Source organism: Ranitomeya variabilis, chromosome 1 (assembly GCF_051348905.1).
Source record: "Ranitomeya variabilis isolate aRanVar5 chromosome 1, aRanVar5.hap1, whole genome shotgun sequence".
In the NCBI taxonomy this organism is placed as follows: Eukaryota; Metazoa; Chordata; class Amphibia; order Anura; family Dendrobatidae; genus Ranitomeya; species Ranitomeya variabilis.
The window spans coordinates 1,092,542,445-1,092,566,298 of NC_135232.1; the positions used below are offsets into that span (position 1 = coordinate 1,092,542,445).

The following is a 23,854-nucleotide window of genomic DNA, read 5'->3' on the forward strand; positions in this document are numbered from 1 at the left end:
GAGCTTCCAGCTTAACTGAATAAATCCATAATGACAAGCTGGACTAGAAAAAACATAGAAAGTGCAGAAAGATTAAGTCCACAACAAGTGGACTGCAAAAGAACAAAGCAAGGACTTATCTTTGCTGAACTGGTCAGAATATCAGGGAAATCCAAGCAGAGATGTGAATCCAACCAGGAACCATTGAAAACTGGCACAGGCTGAAGGATGGAACCAGGCTAAATAGCCGAGCCAGAAAGACAATCAGTGGAAGCAGCTGCTGACTACTAAATCCAAGGAGCAGCAGTACCACTTAAAACCACCGGAGGGAGCCCAAGAGCAGAACTCACAAAAGTGCCACTTACAACCACCGGAGGGAGCCCAAGAGCGGAATTCACAACAATAATGTATCTGACTGCTAGATATGTACTCAATATCTGCAAAATCTATGATATATCTTGTAGTTCCAGTTCACATTAAGGACTTACTCATTGCACCAAATGAAAGTGAATCTCTTCAGTATGGAGGAACCCAATAGTAAGAATGGAATGGCAGAATACACTATCTTTGGAGGCATTGCAATACAAGTACAATCGATTGCCTTACGATTTATGGCATGTTATGCAGAACCCAGTGAAAGAAGGATCTTGAATCAAATGGCAGTCACATCATGGAGATTTACAGGAGAGACCTTAAACAGTACAGTATTAGCAGCATCTGTTGTCTGCTCAACCCAGCCCCCAAGCATAAGCCTGCAGCTGTTGCATGCTCTAATAGTTTTAACATATACAGTGGGAGCTGATATTCATAATTATCATTATTTTTGTTACTACACTAGAACAAACACTTGTACGGACTACAATGATCAGAACCAAAAACGATCTTCACTTTTCAATAAACGAGAAATTCCGACTCTATAATTTGTAAATGACTTTCACCACTTGACTATTTACAAAGATTGACAAGATGCGTCTTGTTCCCGTTCAGTGAGATCACACAGGGTCGTTAAACGTTGCTTTGAGCTATATATTACAGGCACATTCTTTGCGTGGACAAGCTTCTCTTTTTCGCAGAAAGCGTTACACTTTCAGATTCAGACATCAGTATACCTTTGTGGCTCACGCTGAGCACAGCTGCCTGACTGAAGCATCATCTCAAAAGCATAGGAGGCTTCCAAACCAAATTTCTGGCCATGAAGTTTGGCACGGTCATAATCACCATGGCCATGGTCTGGGTGGGAACCCTAGCCCAGCAGCCTGGTACAGAAGAACAAATTCCCTTTCAAACTAGAAACAGAGATGCTTGTATCATGACCATCAGTGGTCAAGAGGAGAAAAGAGTAAAAATCGAATGCAAAAATCAGGGCAATAATATTTTATGTGAATTTGTATCCAAACCAACCTTCTGCCGAGCATACAACAAAGACCAAAAGGGATTTTGGAACCAGCTTAGCCAAGATTTAGAAAACGGTAGAAATCCATGTGAACCGAAGGTGTTCAAGCACAGTATGTGCCCAAAGGCTCCTGCACCTTCTCAATTCAAGCAAGTAAACCCTCGGAATCAACAGTCTGATACCTCCAAATCTGAGAAGAAACCACCACCAACAAAGAAGCCAACGACCAAAAAACCTCCATCTACCAGGAGACCAGACTCCCCCAAACCTAAACAATTGGAAGAGCAAAATCCCAAAGCTGTGAAGATGGCAAAAGATAACTGCTCATGGTTCTTCCAGACATTCTGCTCCTACATCATAGAGATATTCGTATAAGATAAAGGTAACCTTAACTTTTAATACTAAATATATCAATGGATCATGGTTTATGCACAATGAGTAACACAGCTCTGGCAAAAATTAAGAGACCGCTGCAAAATGTTCAGTTTGTCTGATTTTTCTGTTTATAGGTATATTTTTGAGAAAATGTAAATTGTTCATTTATTCTATAAACTTCTGACATGTCTCCGAATTTCCAGGCAATAAATTTTGTAATTTTTTTTCTGACAAAGAAAAATGGTCAAAATTAAAAAAACAACAACAGTGCTTTCAGACGTCAAACAATGCAACAGAAAACAAGTTCATAATCATTTAGAAACAACAATACTATTGTTTTAACTCAGGGAGAGTTCAGAAATCAATATTTAATGGAATAACCATGAATTTTAATCACAGCTTTCATGCGCCTTGCATGCTTTCCACCAGTCTTTCACACTGCTTCTGGCGCAAAAATGTAAGCAGTTTTTCTTTGGTGGCTTGTGACTATCCATCATCCTCTTGATTACATTCCAGAGGTTTTTAATGGGGTTCAGGTCTGGAGATTGGGCTGCCCATGGCAGGGTTTTGATGTGGTGGTCTCTTAATTTTTGCCAGAGCTGTATAATTGATCTGTTTAATCATGGCTTGTACTGTTTTTATGAAGATTCATTAACCTCTTAATACTTGAGCTATTTTGACTATGAAACTTTTTTTTTTAAGCATAATGGTCAAATGGTTATTACTTAATTTATATTTCAGGTTATTAAAGAGTTCTGTGTCATTTTGGTAAAAACACAGCTTCACTTAATCAATTTTTTGCACTTTTTTATTGGCACTTTATTGCTTAATACAAGTAAAAAAAAATTCACAAGTAAAAAAAAAAAACTACAAAAACTTTTTCTGCTATTTCCCTATGGTTATTCTGATTAATGACTTGCCCTAGTCACTTCCAGACAAGATATCACTTTTTTTCAGCTGTTAAACCTTTTATTGACAGCTCTGACAAGTGAAAGCTATAACTGCCAGAGCTGGACGTTGGAAGAACACTCCTTAATGACGGCCAATTGTTACAGCAATCAATTGAGGTTAAATAATTGGTACAAGTTTGGTCAGGGTTGAGCAACTTAAAAGTTTTAACACTGTAACATACCTGTTAAGTTCAGTTAGGAGAATCGATTCATGGGTCTACGGTCCATCAGCCAGGTCAGTAGCCTTTGCCACTGGTTGGGAGGCACATGAATTAGTTATCTTCTGGGATCATCGGCACAGCTTTTGATTAACCGGTCTGGAGTGACATCATCGTTGAGATGTGAAGCACAAATTATGTCATGCCAGCCCAGCTAATTAATAATCACTATGGGAATCCCAGAAGTTAAGAGATTCACAAAGCTCCCATCTAGAGGTCATAGAGCAGTGACCTTGGTGATGGACCAGAATCTTGCAAAATCTAGTTCCCAAGAACTGACTTGGGGCTCAGTGAAAATTCTCAACCTTGGCAAAACACATCAGCTCACAATGGACCCAATTTATACTACATGTAAATTACAATTTTAAAATATTGTGAATAATCGCCGTAATACCGTTAGTTTTTTTTTCCTAGCTAAAAGTTGCCTATGAGAGCACTGCATACTGTTATACGTTGAACCCAATAAATAAACATTATGCAGTAAACTCCAGTGCTTCATCTATCAATGGATCCAGACTTTTATGTGACAAAGGTTAGAGGATATGAGGTTCTGTTTAGTGATGTGCGAACCTGCTCGTATAAGGCGTTATTTGAGCAGGCTTATGTGCCAACAGAGTGTCTTCGGCGTGCTCGGATAATTTGTTCGAGTCCCCGCGGCTGCATGTCTCGCGGCTGTTCGACAGCTGCAACACATACAGAGATTGCCTAAGAAACATGGAACATGTGAACATGGCCTAATGCTTTCTAACAGATAAAAGGCATTGTCTCTGATGGCATTAAAGGTTTTCATCACATCATATAAAGGTATGTGCACACTGAGTTGTTTTAGGAGGCTTTAAGAGCGGTTACGCTCCAAAAAACGGCTGAAAAATTGCTCAAAAACTGCTTGAAAGACACTTGAAAATCATTTCTATTGTGAAACCATTTTGCTGTTGATATGTTCATTCTTTTGAACGTTTTTGTTCTATTGAATGTTTTGAAAAATGCCTTGTGGGGAAAAATTAATTGCAGGTCACTTAATTGAAAAAAAAAAACCTGCAAAACACTTGAAAAATTTTACAAAACTACTTTACAAAACAAAAACTCCCCAAAGCTGTTTCAACAGGAAAACTTGCTATTGTTTACATCCTCAAAAAAACTCTGTGTGCACATGGTCTAAGTGATAAACGACGAATGTTGAACCTCATGGATGTCTTTTTTTAACCTATTTAAGTTTATGCTTTAAATACCTACAGTAATTAAACACACAAACCCCTGACTGGCCTACGCTTTAGAGTTGATTCAGACATCTGTTTTCACCTATGAGTGCTATTTGTGTTTTTCATGGATTACACTCATACCCATGACACTCCATGGTATGGTTCACGTGGTTTTTTTTCCTCGGACTGAGTAGTCCACGCAAAAGCACGGAGACTTGTCCGATATTGCTCAGTGTTGGATCAAGCTCGCCAATGCAAGTCTATGAATCTGTGAAAAAATTGGACAGCACTCGGACGCCATGCTGTCCATTTTTCACAGACTGTTTGCCAGGAGAAGCTGCAGAAACCTCAATCAGTTTTTTAACCTGAAAAAAACTGATGAAACTGACTAATCTTTGATTTTAAAATCTGACATACTGATGAAACAATGATGGAACCTGCACCATTTTTTCCATGTATGAGAAAAATCACTGACGTGTAAAGGAGCCATTATAGAGAGTGTAGAGCTGCTCACTAAGGTGGACCTAACCGGTCAATGCAAAAAATATGTTTGCGTCCCCAGCAGCAACTGTTTATTAGGCAATCCCTGCCTGTGTTGCAGCTGTCTAACAGCCGTGAGACATGCAGCCGCGGGGACTAGAACATAGTATTTAAGCACACTGAAGATACTCTATTAGCACCCGAGCATGGTCAGATAAAACCTTATCTGACCACATTCGCTCATCACTATTTAATAATAATATCCTATATGTGAAAGTGAAACATGAAATGGACTCATGAGAAAGTTTTGAAAAGATGTTTGTGTGTACTGTTTTCCCCCTACATAGGGAAGTGGACATGTTTTGTCTGTAATCCTAGGATTATCTTTGTTATCTAAATTGCTCTACAAAAAAGATTGGAGCCTTAAACTACTTCCTACAATTACAGACATGTAGAGTCTTGTAGGCTGCACATGACAAGTACATCGGGACTCTCAGTCAGGGACTCGTGAAACCACAATCTGATTTAACGGAAATGTTTTGGGGCTTAAATTTCCCAATATATAGCAATTATTCAATACATTCTCCTACCTAGTTAAATTTCTTCAAAAGACTACAACTATGAGAAAAGTAATCCTGACCTAGGTGAACAGACCTCCCCTCCACAAGACCTATTTCACTGCAATTTTGAGCGCTTGTCTAAAAAAAAAAAAAGAAAAAAGTTTCACTGTGTTACAATTTACTTTACGTCTTCAATGGATTACTGTACCTTAAAGATATTGAAAATCGGGGGCAGACACAAACAGTAGAGCGCCCCTGTGCAAGAACTAAACCTGGGGCTGGGGCCTTCTCCATAAGCATATAATGAAGCACCTGTTACTATCTCTCTAACAATCCACCAGTAATTGTGAGCTATAAAGTTTATTAGCTCATCCCCTTATGTGTAATACAATTGATAGTATGAAATATCTTTTAAGGCTCGTTCACAAGTTCATGCTTGGGTGCTAACCGTGTGTCTTCAGTGTGCTGTTCGACAGCCACAACACATGCGGGGATGGGCTAACAAACAGTCAGTCCCCACATGTGTTGCGGCTGTCTAACAGCCGCTAATCATGCAGCCGTGAGGACTCGAACATATTATTCAACCACGGCGAAGATACTCACACATGCTCCGATAACACCTTATCCGAGTACGTTCGCTCATCTCTGCTAATAAACAGTCATGACATGCACCCTAATAATTGGGTGTAATTGATTAATTTAATGAAAGGTGGGTGTTATAATTAATAGCAGTGCGGATGTCAATTAGTGAGGTCATTCATTCAGTGAAGAGACAGGTGTCAGTTATGGCCCCTATTTAAAGGATGGCCTCAGGTATTGTACATGCTGGTTTTAGCCATTGATCTGTGAGTAAAATGGGTCGTTCCAGACATTGGACCGAAGGAGAAAGAACTTTGATCAAGAAGTTGACTGGAGAGGGGGAAAAACATATAAAGAAGTGCAGAAAATAAGTGGCTGCTAAGTTAAAAAAAAAATGTCAATGCTTTAAAATGGCAAACAAAACCTGAAACCCATGGTAGGAAGAGAAATACTACCCCTGAAATGATTGTGTAGGACACAGCCACTGATAAGGCGAAAATGTCAGCTGCAGCAATATCCATGAGTGTTTTCAGAGTAGAGTGGATTTTATTTTTTATGTGCTGCTGATTTAGACACAATCCCAAAGTCACATAGACATTAAACCCATCGGGAGGGTACTAACCTCTAATATTAAAACCTTACCATGTTTCAATGTGAATAAGGGCCGAGCAGGACAGGAGCCCAACTATGGACACCCAGCAATGTGAACCTATACAAATGTAATAACCAGCTCAAAGAAAGGGAGGCTTCACCATTGTGTGCACGTAGTGCAAGAACCTGAAGCAAAACCCCCCAAAATCAACTGGACTATAAATTGGCATACATGCTACGTTCAGATTCATGCCCACACTGGCCACCAAACAGTCAAAACCCAAGAGAGAAACAAAATGAACACACAACCTGCTATAAGTAAACCAAAAGCAATAGTGCATATAAATTACATAGGATACTTGGTAAACAATTTCCCAAATAACACATTGACCGGCCTAAAAAGAAGTGGCACAACATTCTATAGACAGATGAGAGCAAGATTGTATTTACTGGGTCTAAAGGCCGCAGACAGGTTGTGAGTCCATAAACACCGAATTCAAGCCACAGTAGACTGTGAAGACTGTAAAACATGGAGGTGCAAACATAATGGTGTGGGGATGTCTCTCATACTATGGAGTTGGGCCCATTTATCGGTTATATGGTTGACATATTAGGATTTAGGTTTCACACTGGCTGCACCCAATCCTCGGCAGCCTGACCACTCACACAGTGCACCACTTTGCTATATGACTCCATCATAGTGTTAAACATCTTCATGATGATGATCATTTTCAAGACCGGTTCGTTGTGGGAGAAAATTCCATAAAGGGGTTGCCAAAGTGCAAAGTAATATTTTTCCTAAATCTCTATTTAGTGCCATAGCCTATACTATTTTCTAATATACTTGAATTTGAAATTCCCTATGTTTCCCTACCTGCTTTTTCATTTTTCTTTTCACTTCCTCTTTGATGCTTCGTTTGAGAATTCCAGTGCATGCTGGGATACTGAAATGAAGAGTCCTCAGGGGGCAGGGGCTGTGGTCAGTGCATCAACCCATTCCCTGAGACAAAGCGTCATCAGTGAGCAATAGAGCACACTGTCAGAATACCGAGCGTGCAGAGACCAGCGCCTCCTCCGCAAAGGACGTCACTCTTCTATGCAAGCCGGGTTTTCTGATAACGCACTCTGTTGCCGGCTCATTACTATTGTTCTAAGTCGGCAGCAGAGCGCACGCTGTCTTTGTGCACCTCAGACAGAGCCCAACCTCTGAAACGAGCGTCACTGATGACTTTGTTTCAGGTAGGGGACTGGGACTGCGGCAGTCCTTAGCCATGCACTTCTCTACTATCCATGAATGAGAAGTTAAATTTGAGCAACCAATCACTTAAAGGGAATCTGTTACCTCAAAAATCGTATATGAGCTAAGGCCACCGGCATCAGGGGCTTATCTACAGTATTCTGTAATGCTGTAGATAAGCCCCCAATGTAGCCTGAAAGATGAGAAAAACAAGTTAGATTATACTCACCAGGGGCGGTCCCGGTTCGGTTCATGTCCGATGGGCGTCGCGTTCCGGGGCCTCCCATCTTCATATGATGACGTTCTCTTCTTGTATTCACGCTGCTGCTCCGGCGCAGGCGTAATTTGTCTGCCCTTTGAGGGCAGTACAAAGTACTGCAGTGCGCAGGCGCCGGGAAAGGTCAGAGAGGCCCGGCGTCTGCGCCCTGCAGTACTTTGCTCTGGCCTCAATAGGACAAAGTACGCCTGCAGGGAGCCGCGGCAGGAAGACAAGAAGAGGACGTGATCGTATGAAGATGGGAGGCGCTGGACCGGACCGCGACACCCATCGGATACAAACCAAACCGGGACCGCCCCTGGGTGAGTATAATATGACCTCTTTTTCTTATCTTTCAGGTTACATCAGGGGCTTATCTACAGCATTACGGAATGCTGTAGATAAGCCCCTGATGCGGTGGCCTTAGCTCATATACGATTTTTGGGGTGACAGACTCCCTTTAATGCAGCTACTATATTTTTCTGTTCCACTCTACACAATTAAAGAGACTCTATCAGCAGGTTATTACTACTCAGTCTGAGAGTAACACAATGTAGGGACAGAAAGCCTGATTCCAATAATGTGTCACTTGCTCAGCTGCTTGCTGTAGTTTAAATACAATCATTGTTTTATCAGCAGGAGATTACCACAGCAGGACTAGAAGTAACATGCCAGGCAGTCCAGCTAATCTGTGTAGCCCCACCCCCACCACAGAAAGCTGCCAAACAATGATGTCAGCGGAATTATACGCAGCTCAGTATTCAGAGTACTGCTACATCTACAGCAAAGAAAACAGGGATTTTATCAAAACTAAAGCAAGCAGCCCAATAAGTAACACATCGCTGGAATCAAGCTTCGAATCCCTACCTCTTGCTGCTCTCATATTACATAGCAAAAACTTGCTGACATATTCCTTTTAAAGAGGTTGTCTTATCAGAGACTATCCCTTCGAAAATGCAGCCTTTGGGGCAGTGTTGGCGTCCCGCTCCTGACAACACCAGCAAGTAATGTTTTTTGATAAGCAAGTCATGGCTATTACAGGAGAAATACAAAACGGCAACTAAAAGAGAGAGAATAGTCTGCTACTGATCCCACGAATGACCTCCCTTAATTGATGGCTAAACAGATTTATTTATAATCACTTTTAATTCAATTAGCAAGAAAGCGTTAATGGGGTGAGTGGATTACCCAAATGGGTTTAGGTGCGGGGAGGTGTAGTAATTGTAAGCCAAAACCAGGAGTGGGTGATAAATACAGAAGTGGTGACGTGTTTCTATTATACTTTACCTTTGATTGTTCCTCTCCTGGTTTTGGCTTACAAATACTGATGTAAAATACTGACCAAATACTGAACGTGTGAATGTGGGCTAAGATAGTGTGAAAAGAAAACTAAAAAATATAAACAAATTATTTATTCATATATTTTATCTAATTTTGCTGATCGTATAAGGATTATTTAATCCAGCCCACCATTTGCAACATTTAGAATAAATTGCAGGATGGAGGTCGGCAGCACACCACTACACACAATGGTTTGCCTTGATGACACTACTACGCTTCATTTGGAATTTCCAAAGACTTTTTCTTTTCAAAATCTTTTTTAGTAATTTTCTGGTATAAAACTATATTACAACATGTAACAACAAAGAGATTTTCAATAACGCATAATCGCTTATATATTCACGCACGCTGACACAAAAGAAAGATCAATTTGTATATGAAAGAAAGTTTCTTACATCTAGAGAAAAATCTGAAGAATTCAAGTGATGTGTTTGTAGCACCGATGTTGGGGTGGAGGGCGAGGGTACGAGGGGGAAAAGGTAAGGGAGGAATTTGGGGGGGGGGGGATAGAAGGAGAATTTTGGCTGTATTGGAAGTTAAAGAGTTGTTAAAAAGATAAGGCTATTAGGATATACGGTAAGTGCAATAATTGTTATGATTATTCCGTCGGAGGAGAATTTCCAAACAGTTTTTGACGCAAACTTCATTTTCTCCCTGAGAGGCATAATGGTTATGGTTAGTGATGAGCGAGTGTAGTCGTTGCTCGGGTTTTCCTCAGCACGCTCGGGTGACCTCCGAGTATTTGTGACTGCTCGGAGATTTAGTTTTCATCATCGCAGCTGAATGATTTACAGCTATTAGCCAGCTTGATTACATGTGGGGATTCCCTAGCAACCAGGCAACCCCCACATGTACTTAGACTGGGTAGCAGTCGTAAATCATCCAGCTGCAGCAAGGAAAACTAAATCTCCGAGTAGTCATAAATACTCAGAGACCACCCGAGCGTGCTCTGGAAAACCCGGGCAACGAGTATACTCGCTCATCACTAGTTATAGTGTCAGAAGAGGTTCAACATTTTGGTAACTACTTTCACTCAGTTTCTTGAACAGCAGAACAAACATTTAATGCAAGTTTCAATCCATAGACCACATGCACACGTTCAGTATTTGGTCAGTATTTTACCTCCGCATTTGTAAGCCAAAACCAGGAGACGAACAATCAGAGGAAAAGTATGATAGAAATGTAGCGCCCCCACTGCCGCAGGGCCGAGGGGTACCCGGTACCGGGCCTCTGAGTTTCTGCTCTGGGGTTGTCACGGTGGCTAGGCCCAGTCCATGACCCTGCTGAGGGGCGCCCAATGAAGGATTTGGAGGATGGTGATGTGGTGGTGCGGTGCAGGTCACCGTAAATAATGAGGACACCAGGTTGCAGTCTCTTTACCTCTTTACTGAAGGCTTCAGGACCCTCAATCCGGGGTACGGTTAACCGGGCTGCGCAAGTCCGGCCGGTCCGATGGCACCTCCAGAGTTCCCTTTGCAGGTGGAAATCTGTGCCTACCTTCTAGCGCTTGTGTGTTGTGGTCCTCCCCTGCTGTGCTTACGGGATAGTCCCCACAACTGTTGTGTCTGTTTCTCGTGTTCCCTCACAACTCGATTCTGATGTTCTTCTTCGTCCCCCAGATGATATGGCTAGGACGCACCCGTATGACGGGTAGGCTCGGAGCTCTTCCTGGACCCTAGTGTCGCCCCTCTCCTGTTGTTGCCCCCTATGTCTTCTTAGGTGAATTGAGTGAGACAGCCCGCCTATAACTGACTGTCCTGCTGTAGGTTTGAAGTATTGCTTGGAGCCTAATACTTCCTCGGCGTTCCGGCCACCGGCTACACGCCTCAGTAGGATGTTGCCTCGTCTTACAGCACGACTCCTAGTGGTGTTTCTCCTTGTTGCGTTGATCTCGTTTCTCACTCAGCACAATAAACCTTGCTTCTTGTCCTTTCTTAGGGTACCGCCGCGATCAGGTGCAGGCGCGGTCCCGTAACGTTCTCTCTGTTCGCTAGGCCTCTGTCAGGATCCCACCCCTGACAGGGACCCCCCTGAATCTTCCCCTGCAACACCCTCTGCCACAGGATGTTGCCTGGATCCAACCCAGTCAGCTTCTGACTAACTTCCTATCTAACCCCCAGTTTTACCAGACTGTGAGGAGTGGCCTAATACATAGCGCCCTTAGCTCCCCCTGGAGGCCAGACTGTGAAGTGTATTGGTGTTTGTCATACCTGGTCAGGTGAACTCCTTCAGTGCCATCAGATGTACCATAGCCCCCCTTAGTGGCGGAGCATCAGTACTGCAATGACCAGGACTCTTGGGCGCTGCAGAAACACGTCACCACTTCTGTATTTATCACCCACTCCTGGTTTTGGCTAACAAATACTGAGGTAAAATACTGACCAAATACTGAGGTAAAATACTGACCAAATGTTGAATGTGTGAACGTGGCCTTATAGTGATGCCTAATGATCTGGGTGTGTTCCAAAATGGCTGCCAGCTCTTGCCCAAACCTAATATGGCACTAATGGTGGTGACACCTTACCACAGAGTGCCCTTCATAAGGCTTGAAATTTGGGGCTGCAGCAGCCACTTGTATTGCATGTCCTTGTTTCTGCGGTCTTTTCTCAGTATTAAACATGGTACACTGCCGGGAACAATGATCTCAGAGGCATCTGTGTGTATAACGTGAGGCTATCTCACAATATAGGTAGAATATGTGAAATCTCACCGAACATACCCCTCCCCTATCTCCGTGGTGCCCTTTTTTTTAACATGTTTTCATATATTTATATATGTTATCCACTACTTTTTTTTGTGGTTGTCCTGAAGAAGACATTGGAGTGACTCTCAAATGCGTTGACAATAAACCAACATTTCCATTTTCCATCGTGGCTTGTCATTTTTCCAGCAGCGCAGGTTACTTCCATTACCCATGGCATGATTAAGAGAATCTGTCACTCGATTCATGCTGCCCAAACCACAGGCAGCATGAATCAGAAAGATTCGGCACGACTGCAGCCAGGTATGGTTTCCACTAAAATGCTCCAGTGCTTTCCCTACACTAAGTGTAGAGGAAAAAACATGATGTTAGAGGAAACCTGTTGTATACACAAATCCAGGCAGCACAACAATTGCTATGGAGTACGAGTAGAGCGAGGGTTGATGTTCCACTAGAGCTGAACACTTGCTCAGTAGACTTCAGAATATTTAGAAAGAGAACAGCGCCCCATAATTAGCAGGTTTGTCTCAAAATATCTTAATTGTGTTTTTCCAAATCCAAACAGACATATTCAATTCATGCTGCTGAAACCATGGACAGTATGAATTAGAGTCTGGATGGTATGTTTCTCTCTGAAATGCTTTAGCGTTTCAGAAAAAAATAGTTTGAAAAGCCAGTTGGGGACCGTAGGCAGAGATGAGTCTAGTCCAGTTTCTCTCTGCTCTGCCAGAATAGCCTCGTCTCTGCCTACGGTTGCTGGCCAGCTTTTCTTCTCATCCTCTATAGGACTTAGGGCTTGGACTTATATATACAATAGGTTCCCTTTACCATCATATTTTTTTTTACATTTAACATTTGTTCTGGGAAACCTCTTATTGTACAGACTACGTTTCGAAAAGGCTCCACTGTCAAACATGGGCCGAAAGAGTGTCCACTGCTAAACAGGGGCAAAAAGAGTCATGTAATGGCCAGACTCCATCTGGCCGATACATCAGTATATCACAAAAAGAGGTGCAGAATAGCTACATTTTTTCATCCTGTGCGGTCCATCAGCAAAAAAAAAAAAAGTAAATGCCAATATAGACTGCCCATGATAGATGCCAAACATCCATTTTTTACACCATGAAAAGCTATTGATTATCTGTGAATAATACAGTAAATGGAGGCCATTATAGCCTCTGGGCGACGGCCATTGTTAGGCATCCAACACAATTATTTAATTTATACGTCGCCAGCTTTTTCCTGGTGTATATGTTAAATAAGGTAAAAAAAATGCAATATAAGCTGGGCCTAACGCGAATCCACTGTAGAGGGAGAAAAGTCTTTATTAGTCTGGGGATCACAATGTCAAATAGAATTATTGTAATTGTCTCCAATAAAATGATCACTTCATGATACAAGAATAATATATCTGATGATGTAAAATAAAACTTATTTACATAAAAGGTTACAATTTTTTTTAAAACCTAATTTTTATTGACATTTTTGAAAAATACAATAACATGCCAGATTGTATGGAAAAAACACAAGCCCGTATGCAGACAATGCAGACTTAAGAGAGTTAGACTGGCATAGAATAAAACATAGAAATTAAAAAGACTTAAACTAATATCAACTATTTAAGTAAGTGATCTAGCTGACATTAAACGCCCTCATGAAAAGACTATAATATTGTAATTAAATTATACACCTAGACCTGGATATATCCTCCCCAACTTCAACTCAGATGCAATAACCCCAGGTTGGAAAACTTGACAATTTTTAGTTCTCTTGTAAAGTTTAGCACTAACAGATACAATGGCAAGATATGCTGTACTTTGGATGGTGACTGCCTGTCTGCGGGGGGATCGTAGAGGAACATTTCTACCTGGATATTGGGTATTTATGATCTACAGCAATGGTGGAAAATCTGACATATCGAGGAAGACTCAAATATACTCTTTACTCCACTGACACTTTTTATTAATCCAGCGGAGAAGAAAGACAATGTTTTTACACCTTCTGTATGTTTTGGTGTCACAGACCCCAGATCATAATAAACGTAAGATGTAAGAAAAATTGTAAAACTTCTTATACTCACCGCTCACCTCTCCAGCTTCTCAATGTCACCTGACTGATCATCATCACATCTTCTGATCTGACCCTTGTGCTGAAATCCTTGGGGCTCTCACACTGAGCGAGGACTTCCAGCTCTGATGAGGCCCGGGAGGGTTCTGCGCAAACATGTAAAAAGTCACAGCGTCATGATGCAACAAGGACCAGGCAGGTGACAGAGACATGAGCAGTAAGGTGAGTATAAGGATTCTTTTATTTTTTCTAACATGTAAATGGTCCATTATGGTTCCGAAACTGCTACATCGATCATGCACAAGCTAGTTACAAAAAAAATCTGAATTTTGGCAAATGTTGATTTTTGTAAAATTAGAGTAGAATGCAATTCAACTTAATCTATCCGCTCATCTCTAGTTCTGATAAATCTCCTGTTTTCTATGTTCTATGTTTTCTATGGTTCCATGGTAACATCGATGGCATTTCCTACAGCAGAAGTCATTCTTGCTTTATAATCTGTACATTTCATGAAAAATTAATGAAGTCCATATGATACCGTTTTGTCTTCCAGATGCAAAAGATGGAAGAATTTCAAGCAGGAGGGTGTTTGACATTTTGCAATGGGACTATCCTTGTAAATATAGATATTATATACCCATCACAGCCCTTTCTTAAATGGCTTCTATAAATCCGAGTCTGCAGTATGGATGGAACATGAACTGTGTTTACTGAGTCTCAAGTAGACCAAGAAAAAGAAAGCTTTTGTACATAATGTTTGACTTATTATAGCAATCAGATTGTTTAGTGTATTTGTTCATGATATATCCTATTAATTAATAAAGTAACTATGACTATAGTGTGTTTATTATAAATTATACTGAATTATACTGAATTTCATGAACATAATGAATGGATGGGACTGTAATGTGGGACGTTCTGAGATGTTGTGCCTGCTCCAAATTAAATTGCAAAGATCCAGCATGCACAAGAGAGGACCATGCTAGCACACTTTTATGCATAATAAAATAATAAAATAATAATCTTTATTTTTATATAGCACTAACATATTATGCAGTGCTTTACATCGCTGTCCCTGATAGGGCTCACAATCTAAGTTCTCTATCAGTATGTCTTTGGAGTGTGGGAGGAAACCGGAGCACCCGAGGAAACCCATGCAAACACGGGGGAGAACATACAATCTCTTTGCAGATGTTGTCCAAGGTGGGACTAGAACCCAGGACTCCAGAGCTGCAAGGCTGCAGTGCTAACCACTGAGCTACCGTGCTAAAAAGTACAACTCTGCAAGAGACCTCTGGTTGTTATGCCAACCCATCGGTGACCCATGATCATGTGACGGGGGTCACCGATGGGCGGATTTCCGTCATGCTTTCTGAAAGCACAGGTAAAATGCCGCTGTCAGAGTTTGACAGCGGCATTTAGCGGTTTAACAGCCGAGGGTGGATCGCGATTCCTCCCACGGCTGTTAGCGGCACATGTCAGCTGTTCAAAACAGCTGACATGTGCTGGAAAAGATGTGAGCTCAGCACTGGAGCGTGTACGTCATCGGCATATTACTAAGGAAGTAAAATACATTACTAAAAAGGGTCATCATTGGGCACTCTTCTTTTTAATGTGTCTATTAATAACCTTGTTGAGGGCGCACAAAGTAAAATTTAAATATTTGCAGATGATACCAAACTCTGCAAGGTAATCTACAAAGTGGATCATCATTTATTATTACAGGATGATTTGGAGAAGCTGGAGGCTTGGGCTGAGAAATGGCAGTTGATGTTTCATGTAGATAAATGTAAGATCATGTATTTGGGCCAAGAAAGCAAAATGTGTAATTATGTACTAAAACACTAGGTAAAATTGCCACTAAAAAAGACCTCGGTGTATTGGTGCACAGCAAATTACTTTAGTGACCAGGGCCAGACAGCTGCTGCTAAAGCAAATAAAATCATGGGATGCATTGGCCCCCTTCATGACATTTGACATATATTTACATCAAAGGTAGCTTCTCTGCCTTTAATGTGAGCTCACTGTCGAGCCCACATCTTTTCCTGCACATGATGACTAACTGAATCAGTCATCATGTGCCTTTAACAGCCGTTAACCAGATAAATCCCTCTGTCAATCACTGAAAGCGGGATTTTACACGTGCCACGCACACACATTTTTCATCCCGCCCATCAGCGCCCCTGTCATGTAATCATGGGATGTCAATGGGTTGTCATGACAGCCAAGGGTCTGCTGATGACACCCATGCGTATCATTATGATACTCCTGTGAATTCCGAAACAACAACCTAAAGGACATAAATTCAAAAAACAAACCAGAAAAAACAGCCTTATCAACAACAAGTCAGATCACAAATACACAAGCAGGATACAGCAGACCCCCATTATAAAGGCGGGGGCAGCACAGGTGAAAAATACTGATGAAAGCAGCCACTCTCAAAGCTACCAATTCGTAGAGTGGGTGGCTGCCTAGCAAAAAAAATGCACAAAAATGAGGCTTGAATAGAATGCCACTCACACAGGTACGTGTGATGCACAGTGTCCAGCTTACAGCCTATTAATTATGCCTATAATATATCAGGCGGGCTGTCCAGCACTATATGAGTGCACTGCACCCCATAAGGCAAGACACCCCAGTTCACCCAACCAACAAAAAAGCGATGGCTTGTGGAGATCATGATTTTTGCTATACATAGCACAAGCGATCAGACAATTGCAGCTTCAAGTCTCCAAAGGGGACTATTAAGCAAATTAAAAAATGAGAAAAAAACTCACAAAAGTTCAAATCAACCCCTTTTGCCCCATTAAATATAAAACAATGAAAGTAAAATGCACATATTTGGTATCGCTGTGTTTGGAAAAGTCCGATCTATCAAAATATAAAGTAAATTAATCTGATTGGATAATGGCGCATTGAGAAAAAAAAAAAATGGAAAGTCAGAATCATGTTTTTCTGTTCGCCACAGCATTGCAATAAAATGCAATTAGAGGCAATCAAAACATAGTTTCATATCCCAAAATGGTATCAATAAAAGGTCAGCTTAGGGCACAAAAAAATAAGCCATTACACATCCTCATGTTCTGGAAATGAAAATGTAACAGGTCTCAGAAAATGGTGACATAAGCAAAAAAAAAAAAAACTCTTACAAATTTCCAAATTTTTTTTTCACCATTTAAATAAAAAAAAAAAAACCTGTACATGTTTGGTAGCTACATACTCGCACTGACCTGGAAAATCATATTGCCAGGTTAGTTTTATCATATAGTGAACATGCTAAAGAAAAAAAAAAAAAGAATTGTGGAATTGGCATTTTTTTCCAGTTTCAACTTACTTGGATTTTTCTCCCACTTTTCAGTGCATTACATGATAAAATGAGTGGTATCATTCAAAAGTACAACTCGTCCTCCAAAAGACAAGCATAAAGCTCTTGGATTAAGGGGAGGAAAAAACAAAAAATAGAAAATTGCAAGGTCATGAAGGGATTAAAAGAGGCATAGATGCTTATGACAAAAACATAGTTCTACCTCTATACAGGTTGCTAGTTAGACCACACTTAGAGTACTTTGTACAATTTTGGACTTTAGAAGAGTGACCAAGAGTATTTAGAGAATGGGTGACCTGCAGTGCCAAGACAGGTTATCAAACTTGGGGTTATTCAGTTTGGAAAAACAAAGACTTAGGGGTGATCTTATTAAAGATGTACAAATATATGAAAGAACAGTGCAGAAACATTTCTAATAATTAATGACAGAAGTATGGATGATATGTGGTTCCTCGGTGCTGCTAAAGGAGAGCCAAAGTAAAAGTCACCTGATGTGTTCATCAGGACATAACCTGTCATAACATAACAGGATCAACACAGACTTAAATAGGATGCATGTTCAAAGAAAGGAGCCAAAACATCAGATGGGGTGTCAGTGACTCATCATTTGACAGTTTCAATAAAGCTGTAAATGGAGAAAAAACAAAAAGGGAGACAAGGAGATGAGGCCATCAGACGAGGAGGATAATGGCACTGGCGATACACAGCGCAGGCGACATCTGTTAAAATGATGCCAAATCAGCCTTTCCTGTGGTCAGCACTAGAGAAGGTAATGCCATACGTGCTGTTGGTGGAGGAGGCTCTACAGTGCCTGAACGGTCTTGTGGAGTGGTTGCGAGTCATAAGTGCAAGCTACTCGTATGTAGGAGTTCTTCTGCAAGTTGCCATGAGACGATTCTCTGGCACTCTGCAGGCGTTGCAAGAGAAAAATAAGCCATGGATGTCTTGGCTCGTATAGACTTAGAACTATGGCTCTCCTTCAGCACATGAAGTGACATCACCTGTTCATTTGTCAAAGTCCAGCCATCAGTAATAAGAGCAAGCCTAAATTTTTCCTTCTCCCTCTTCTTGCCATGTTCATCTTTTTGTCAGCCAAGCTCCACCCTTAAGAAGTACCTGGTCGATGACATCACCTCCATTATCATAGTCATCCTTAGTCATCTACTTTGTGTCTACTGTGTGAAGTACACCTACTCCTGATCATTCTCAGTTGCAACGGGAAATATCCATGCCCGATTGTTTGTCGAGGACAGAAGCGTATGTGTCACAGCAGTAAGTTGTGTGCCTCCTCAGTGCCACCCTACTCACCTTGGTCACTGAGTGGCGTCTCCTCACATCAGGTCAGTTCGCTGAGGTTTGTTTCCTGATGCGCTCATTTGCACTGCTACTAAAGCATGGTGGTTCCATCTAGCCTTAGGGGTGCGTGGCCAGTCTATGATGGAATTTAACCCTGCTGAGATTTGGCTCCCTGGCCCATCCCATGTAAGCATGCTCTCTTTAAGGCAGCTCCTCTCTCCAACTCTTGTACAAACGTAGTTTCTGCTCTTTTGGTCTATGTGCATGCAACCTCCTGTATCCAGCTTCCCGTTAATGACCCGGCCTGTTTTTCCGTTCTGCCTGTGTAAGAGGGTGGTGCTGTTATGCACAGTAAGGAACACACTGTCACTTTAAGAGACTGCACCCCCTTGTCTGGTGTGAGATGGAATGTTCTGCTTTTCCCCTGCTTTAGGCTGTGAAGATGAACTGCCCTAGCTTGAGGGGAGGAGTTGAGCCTGGACTGCGTGTGGAAGGAGAAGCTTCGAGAGTGAGAGAGAACTGTTTGCTACAAGAAAGATCCCAGGCTGGGACAGAGTGTACTTCTGAAATTTGCAAGACTGTTCCGGTTTGCAGTAAAGGTGGCTGTTCTGTGCTAGGTTGTGAAGCCACGAAGATACTGAGAAAGTGACTTGCAGTTTCCAGGAGCATCCCTAGGATCCGGAAACAAGGAGAAGACCACGCTTCACAGAGCTGACAGAAAGACGTGCGCACCACTGTATAGACTGCTGGGGCCCCCCTGGGACTGGACCTGTGTCCCCAACATCACCGTGAGTCTGTTCCTGTATGGTGCACCAGTTAGGGCCTAGTGCAGGCTTCAGTAGTCAGAACACGGGAGCCGTGTGGCCTGCTTAGTAAAGGCCAGGGAGGTTATACGTAGAGTAGCATCGTTATTGGTTTTATTGTTTTAATTTGCTTGTGAGACAAATTCTGAGTCTGTAATTGTTGGAGCACTGTGCTATTTTCCGGACAGAATTACTCATTTATATTGTCTTTTGCTATTGTTATCCCCTGTTTGCATCTTCCTATTCCCTTCATTTCTGGCCTCCCAATAAATCTACCCTTTGTTGTTTGCACCTCATCTTGTGTACAGTAGTCTTCCTGCACAGTGGTGGTCCCCCGGCCATCGCTTCAAGTGGCGCTGCGAGCAGGGTACTGTCACCAAGATGGAGGCAGCAGACAGAAATGGCGGGAATGTTAATGTTAATGGAGATGCTGTGGGCATTGGTGGAACCCCTGCAAGGACACTCCCTATGGGCACCATATTTAGTGTGCTCCCAAAATTTGACGGCAAGAATATGCCACTGTCCGACTGGGTGTCCCAGCTGCAATGCACCCTGAAGATTTATAACATAAGCCCAGACCTTGAAGTGAACATTGCTTTAACTGCCCTAGAGGGGGAAGCCCATAGAAACGTCTGCCTACAACCAGAACTCACCCGCAGTACCCTGAAGGAGCTAGTGAAGTTCCTGGAAGAGATCTACGGCGAGACTGCTAGCGCGGGACATCTTCGCGCCAAATTTTTCTCTAGGCTGCAGCGGGAAGAAGAAGGAATTTCTCAGTATGCAACAGTACTGAAAGAAGTGTTTGAAGAGGTGCAGAGAAAGGAGGCAGATGGATTTGGCAGCATGGGCTCTAAAGACCGGATACTCCGGGAGCAATTCATTTTGGGACTACACAGCACATCCTTGAGGCAAGCACTGTCAGAACGGGTCCGGGCAGATCCAGCCCTTACGTTTCGTCAAGTTCTGGTGGAAACAGTGGCCCGAAGTAAAGAAGAAAGCTATGCGTCTGGAGTGATATGTGTCCAGGGCACCAATTCCAGAGGGGACTCAGACCATCAAGGAGTGCTGGTCCAGGTAGTGCAAGACTTGCAGCGGTCCCTTGTTAACGTGCAGGAGAAACTGACTCAGATGGAGCGGAGAGTGGGGGAACTACAAGAGACTGACCCACCATACTCATGCAATCATCCTTCGGCCCGATCGACAAGGGATCAGTGGGAACAAGCCCCCTCCCGTCAGGCATCGGCGGCACGAGGACAGGCTCGAAGTACTCCTCGGCGAGGAGGAGGCATTCAATGCTGGGAGTGTGGAGGACGGGGGCACCTTGCCAGAGACTGTCGGAACTATACTCAAGGCCAGTGGAAGCCGCCGTTAAACTACCAACCCCCACGGTAGTGCGGCACTCTGCGGGGGAGGCGAGAAGAGAGGCCGCTCCATATCATAACGAACACTTGATTGCTGGGAGCCCCATCCTACGTGCTGAATTTGAAGGAGTTCTGGTGGATTGCCTGGTAGATACCGGGTCCCAAGTGACAACGATGTCAGAAGCGTACTTCAAGCAGCATTTCCAGAACCTGGCCAAGCCAGAAAAAGAGACATTGATTCGCTTGTTTGCTGCCAACCAACAACCGATTCCGGTCACAGGGGTCGTGTGGATGAATATTCAAATTTGTGGACAAGCAGTTGGAAGAAAAGGGATCCTACTAGTCCCTGAGCCTGTCAAGAAAGATGTGCCTGTAGTACTGGGAATGAATATCCTACGTGAACTCGATCAAATCTTGTTTACCAAACGGGGACCTGGATATTGGAAGAAGGCTACCCCACATAAGCCTACTCAAGAAGCCCTTCAACGACTGATCCGCGTCTGTGGGACGCAGAAGAGTGTGCCATCTTATCAGACGGTAGGGGTCATCCGGGCGCCTGGGAAAGAACCTGTAATCCTACCTCCCGAGCAAGAAACTATAGTGTACCTTCCAGTGGGGACTCACCGCAACCTTGATGGGTTGGAAGTGGTTGTTCAGCCTGTGGTAGGCGGAGGAGTGGATCAAGAAGTCATGATAGCTCGTACGATAGCTGTGGTCCAGCGAGGACATGTCCCCATAAGAGCTTTGAATGTGAGCCCCAAGAAGGTCACCTTGCCACGAGGGACAGATCTGGCCCTGGTGTACCTACATAAGGGTGAAGTGGTGAGTCAGAAGGAGATGTCTTTATCACCGAAAGAAGGCGTGGGGTGGACCCTAGCAGTTGCTGCGGGAGACGAAGAGACACCATCCCCGGAGTGGAATGGACGGGTCATCCTTGAACAAATGGAAGTGAATGTGAAGGCTATGGGCCCTGAGCGTGTGCAAGCAATAGAAACTATGCTGTGGAAAAATCAGGCCGCATTCGCCCCCGTCACGCCGAAGATTTCGGCTGTACTGAAGCCATCACGTATGAGATCCCGACTGGGGAAGCTCGTCCAATTCGAGAACGATACCGGCAGATCCCGCCCAAAATGTACTAGGAGGTGAAAACATTACTGAGGCAGATGATGGATTCAGGAGTGGTGCAGAGTAGTCAGAGCCCTTGGGCAGCCCCGGTGGTGCTCGTCAAGAAAAAGGACGGGACCATCTGGTTCTGTGTAGATTACAGGAAACTCAATGCCTGCACTGTTCGAGGCTCGTATCCGTTGCCCCGCATCGAGGAATCCTTGACAGCGTTGGGGAAAGCCAAGTACTTCTCCACCCTGGACCTAGCAAGCGGATATTGGCAAGTAGCCGTGGCAGAGAAAGACAGAGAGAAAACTGCCTTCATCCTCCCTATGGGACTGTTCGAGTTTAAACGGATGCCCTTCGGGCTCTCCAATGCTCCAGGCACCTTTCAACGGCTGATGGAAAAGTGTTTGGGAGATTTAAATTTCGAGGCTACCCTGATCTATCTGGATGACATCATTGTGTTTTCATCCTCTTTCGAAGACCACCTTGCCCACCTTGGACAGGTACTCGGAAGATTGCGTGCTCATAACCTGAAGTTGAAGCCAAAGAAATGCCACCTCTTCAAGAGGGAGATCGAGTACCTGGGTCACATTGTATCACAAGATGGAGTTCTACCCTCGCCAGAAAAAGTGGCTGCTATCCAGAAGTGGCCAGTCCCTCAAACAGTGAGAGAACTCCAGGCCTTCCTGGGACTCGCGGGTTACTACCGTCGGTTTGTTAAAGACTTCGCGAAGGTGGCCGGTCCTCTCAATGAGTTGCTGAGGGGGACCGCTGGAGTGCCGAAGACCCAGCGCATCCCCTGGGCACAGGGACAACACGAGGCCTTCCAGGCTATAAAGAATGCCCTTACTTCAGCCCCGATTTTGGCCTACGCAGAGTTCGATCAACCGTTCCTGTTGTACACCGATGGTAGCCTACATGGACTCGGTGCAGTACTTTCTCAGATACAGGATGGACATAAGAGAGTCATCAGGTATGCTAGCAGGTCCCTGCGAGACAGCGAAAGAAACCCTCACAATTACAGCTCCTTCCGGTTAGAGCTCCTGGCTCTGGTGTGGGCCATGACAGAAAAGTTTGCAGGCTTCCTGACAGGTACAAAAATTCAAGTTCGAACAGACAATAATCCCCTGGCCCACCTTGAGAATGCTAAACTGGGGGCCTTAGAACAACGGTGGATGGCTCGCCTGGCCAAGTTCGACTTTACTATCCGCTATCGCTCTGCTACCGAAAACGCAAATGCGGATGGGCTGTCCAGAGTGCCTGTGGAGACTCCAGTGGGGGATCTTGATGAACAACTCGAAGAGGAGGAAACCCCAGACTTTAATAAGTTCAAGCCCCCGATGGTTGTGGCCCAGTCAAGAAGGGAGGCCTGCGCATTACCTCGGTCCCTGGGAAGAACCAATGAAGAATTGGGACACGTTCAGGATGAAGACGAAGGGCTGAGACAGATGAAATGGTGGGTAACGCAAAAGCGGAAGCCTGGCAAACAAGAGAGAGATAATCTGGACTCTGAAACGAGGAGTGTGTTGCACCAGTGGGATAGACTGGAAGTGCGAGAGTCAGTACTATATCGTAAGAAGCAACAGCCAAAAGATATGGAAGTAAGGTGGCAAGTGGTCATCCCAGGAAGAATGGCTCAAGAAATAGCTAAAGAAGCCCATGAATTTGGAGCGCACTTCGGCTCCACAAAGACCTACCAATGGTTGCAGCGGCATGTCTATTGTCCTCGGTTGGAGCTTGTGGTGGAAGAGGTTTGCCGGCAGTGTCGAGTATGTGACCTCATTAAGAGTACTGAACAGAGGGCACCCATCCAGACCATACAAACTAAGGAGCCGTTGGAAGTCTTGATGATCGACTATCTTCTCGTGGGACAATCGGCCCGGGGGCTGCAATATTGTTTGGTGATGACCGATCATTTTTCTAAGTTCGCAGTAGTAACTCCGACTAGAGACCAGACTGCGGAATCGGCGGCGCGAGCCATCTGCCAAGACTTCATCCGGGTGTATGGGTGCCCAAAGCGCATCCACTCCAAC

The 23,854-nt window shown here is 43.5% G+C and overlaps 1 protein-coding gene across 1 annotated transcript; it reads left to right on the forward strand.

Moving 5' to 3' along the window:
• Positions 1-1,053: 1,053 nt before the first annotated feature.
• FGFBP2 (fibroblast growth factor binding protein 2) lies at positions 1,054-14,762 on the forward strand. The gene is made up of 2 exons (XM_077280021.1): positions 1,054-1,754; positions 14,480-14,762. The coding sequence occupies exon 1, from the start codon at positions 1,172-1,174 to the stop codon at positions 1,745-1,747; it is 576 nt and encodes a 191-aa protein (XP_077136136.1). The 5' UTR covers positions 1,054-1,171; the 3' UTR covers positions 1,748-1,754; positions 14,480-14,762.
• Positions 14,763-23,854: the final 9,092 nt, after the last annotated feature.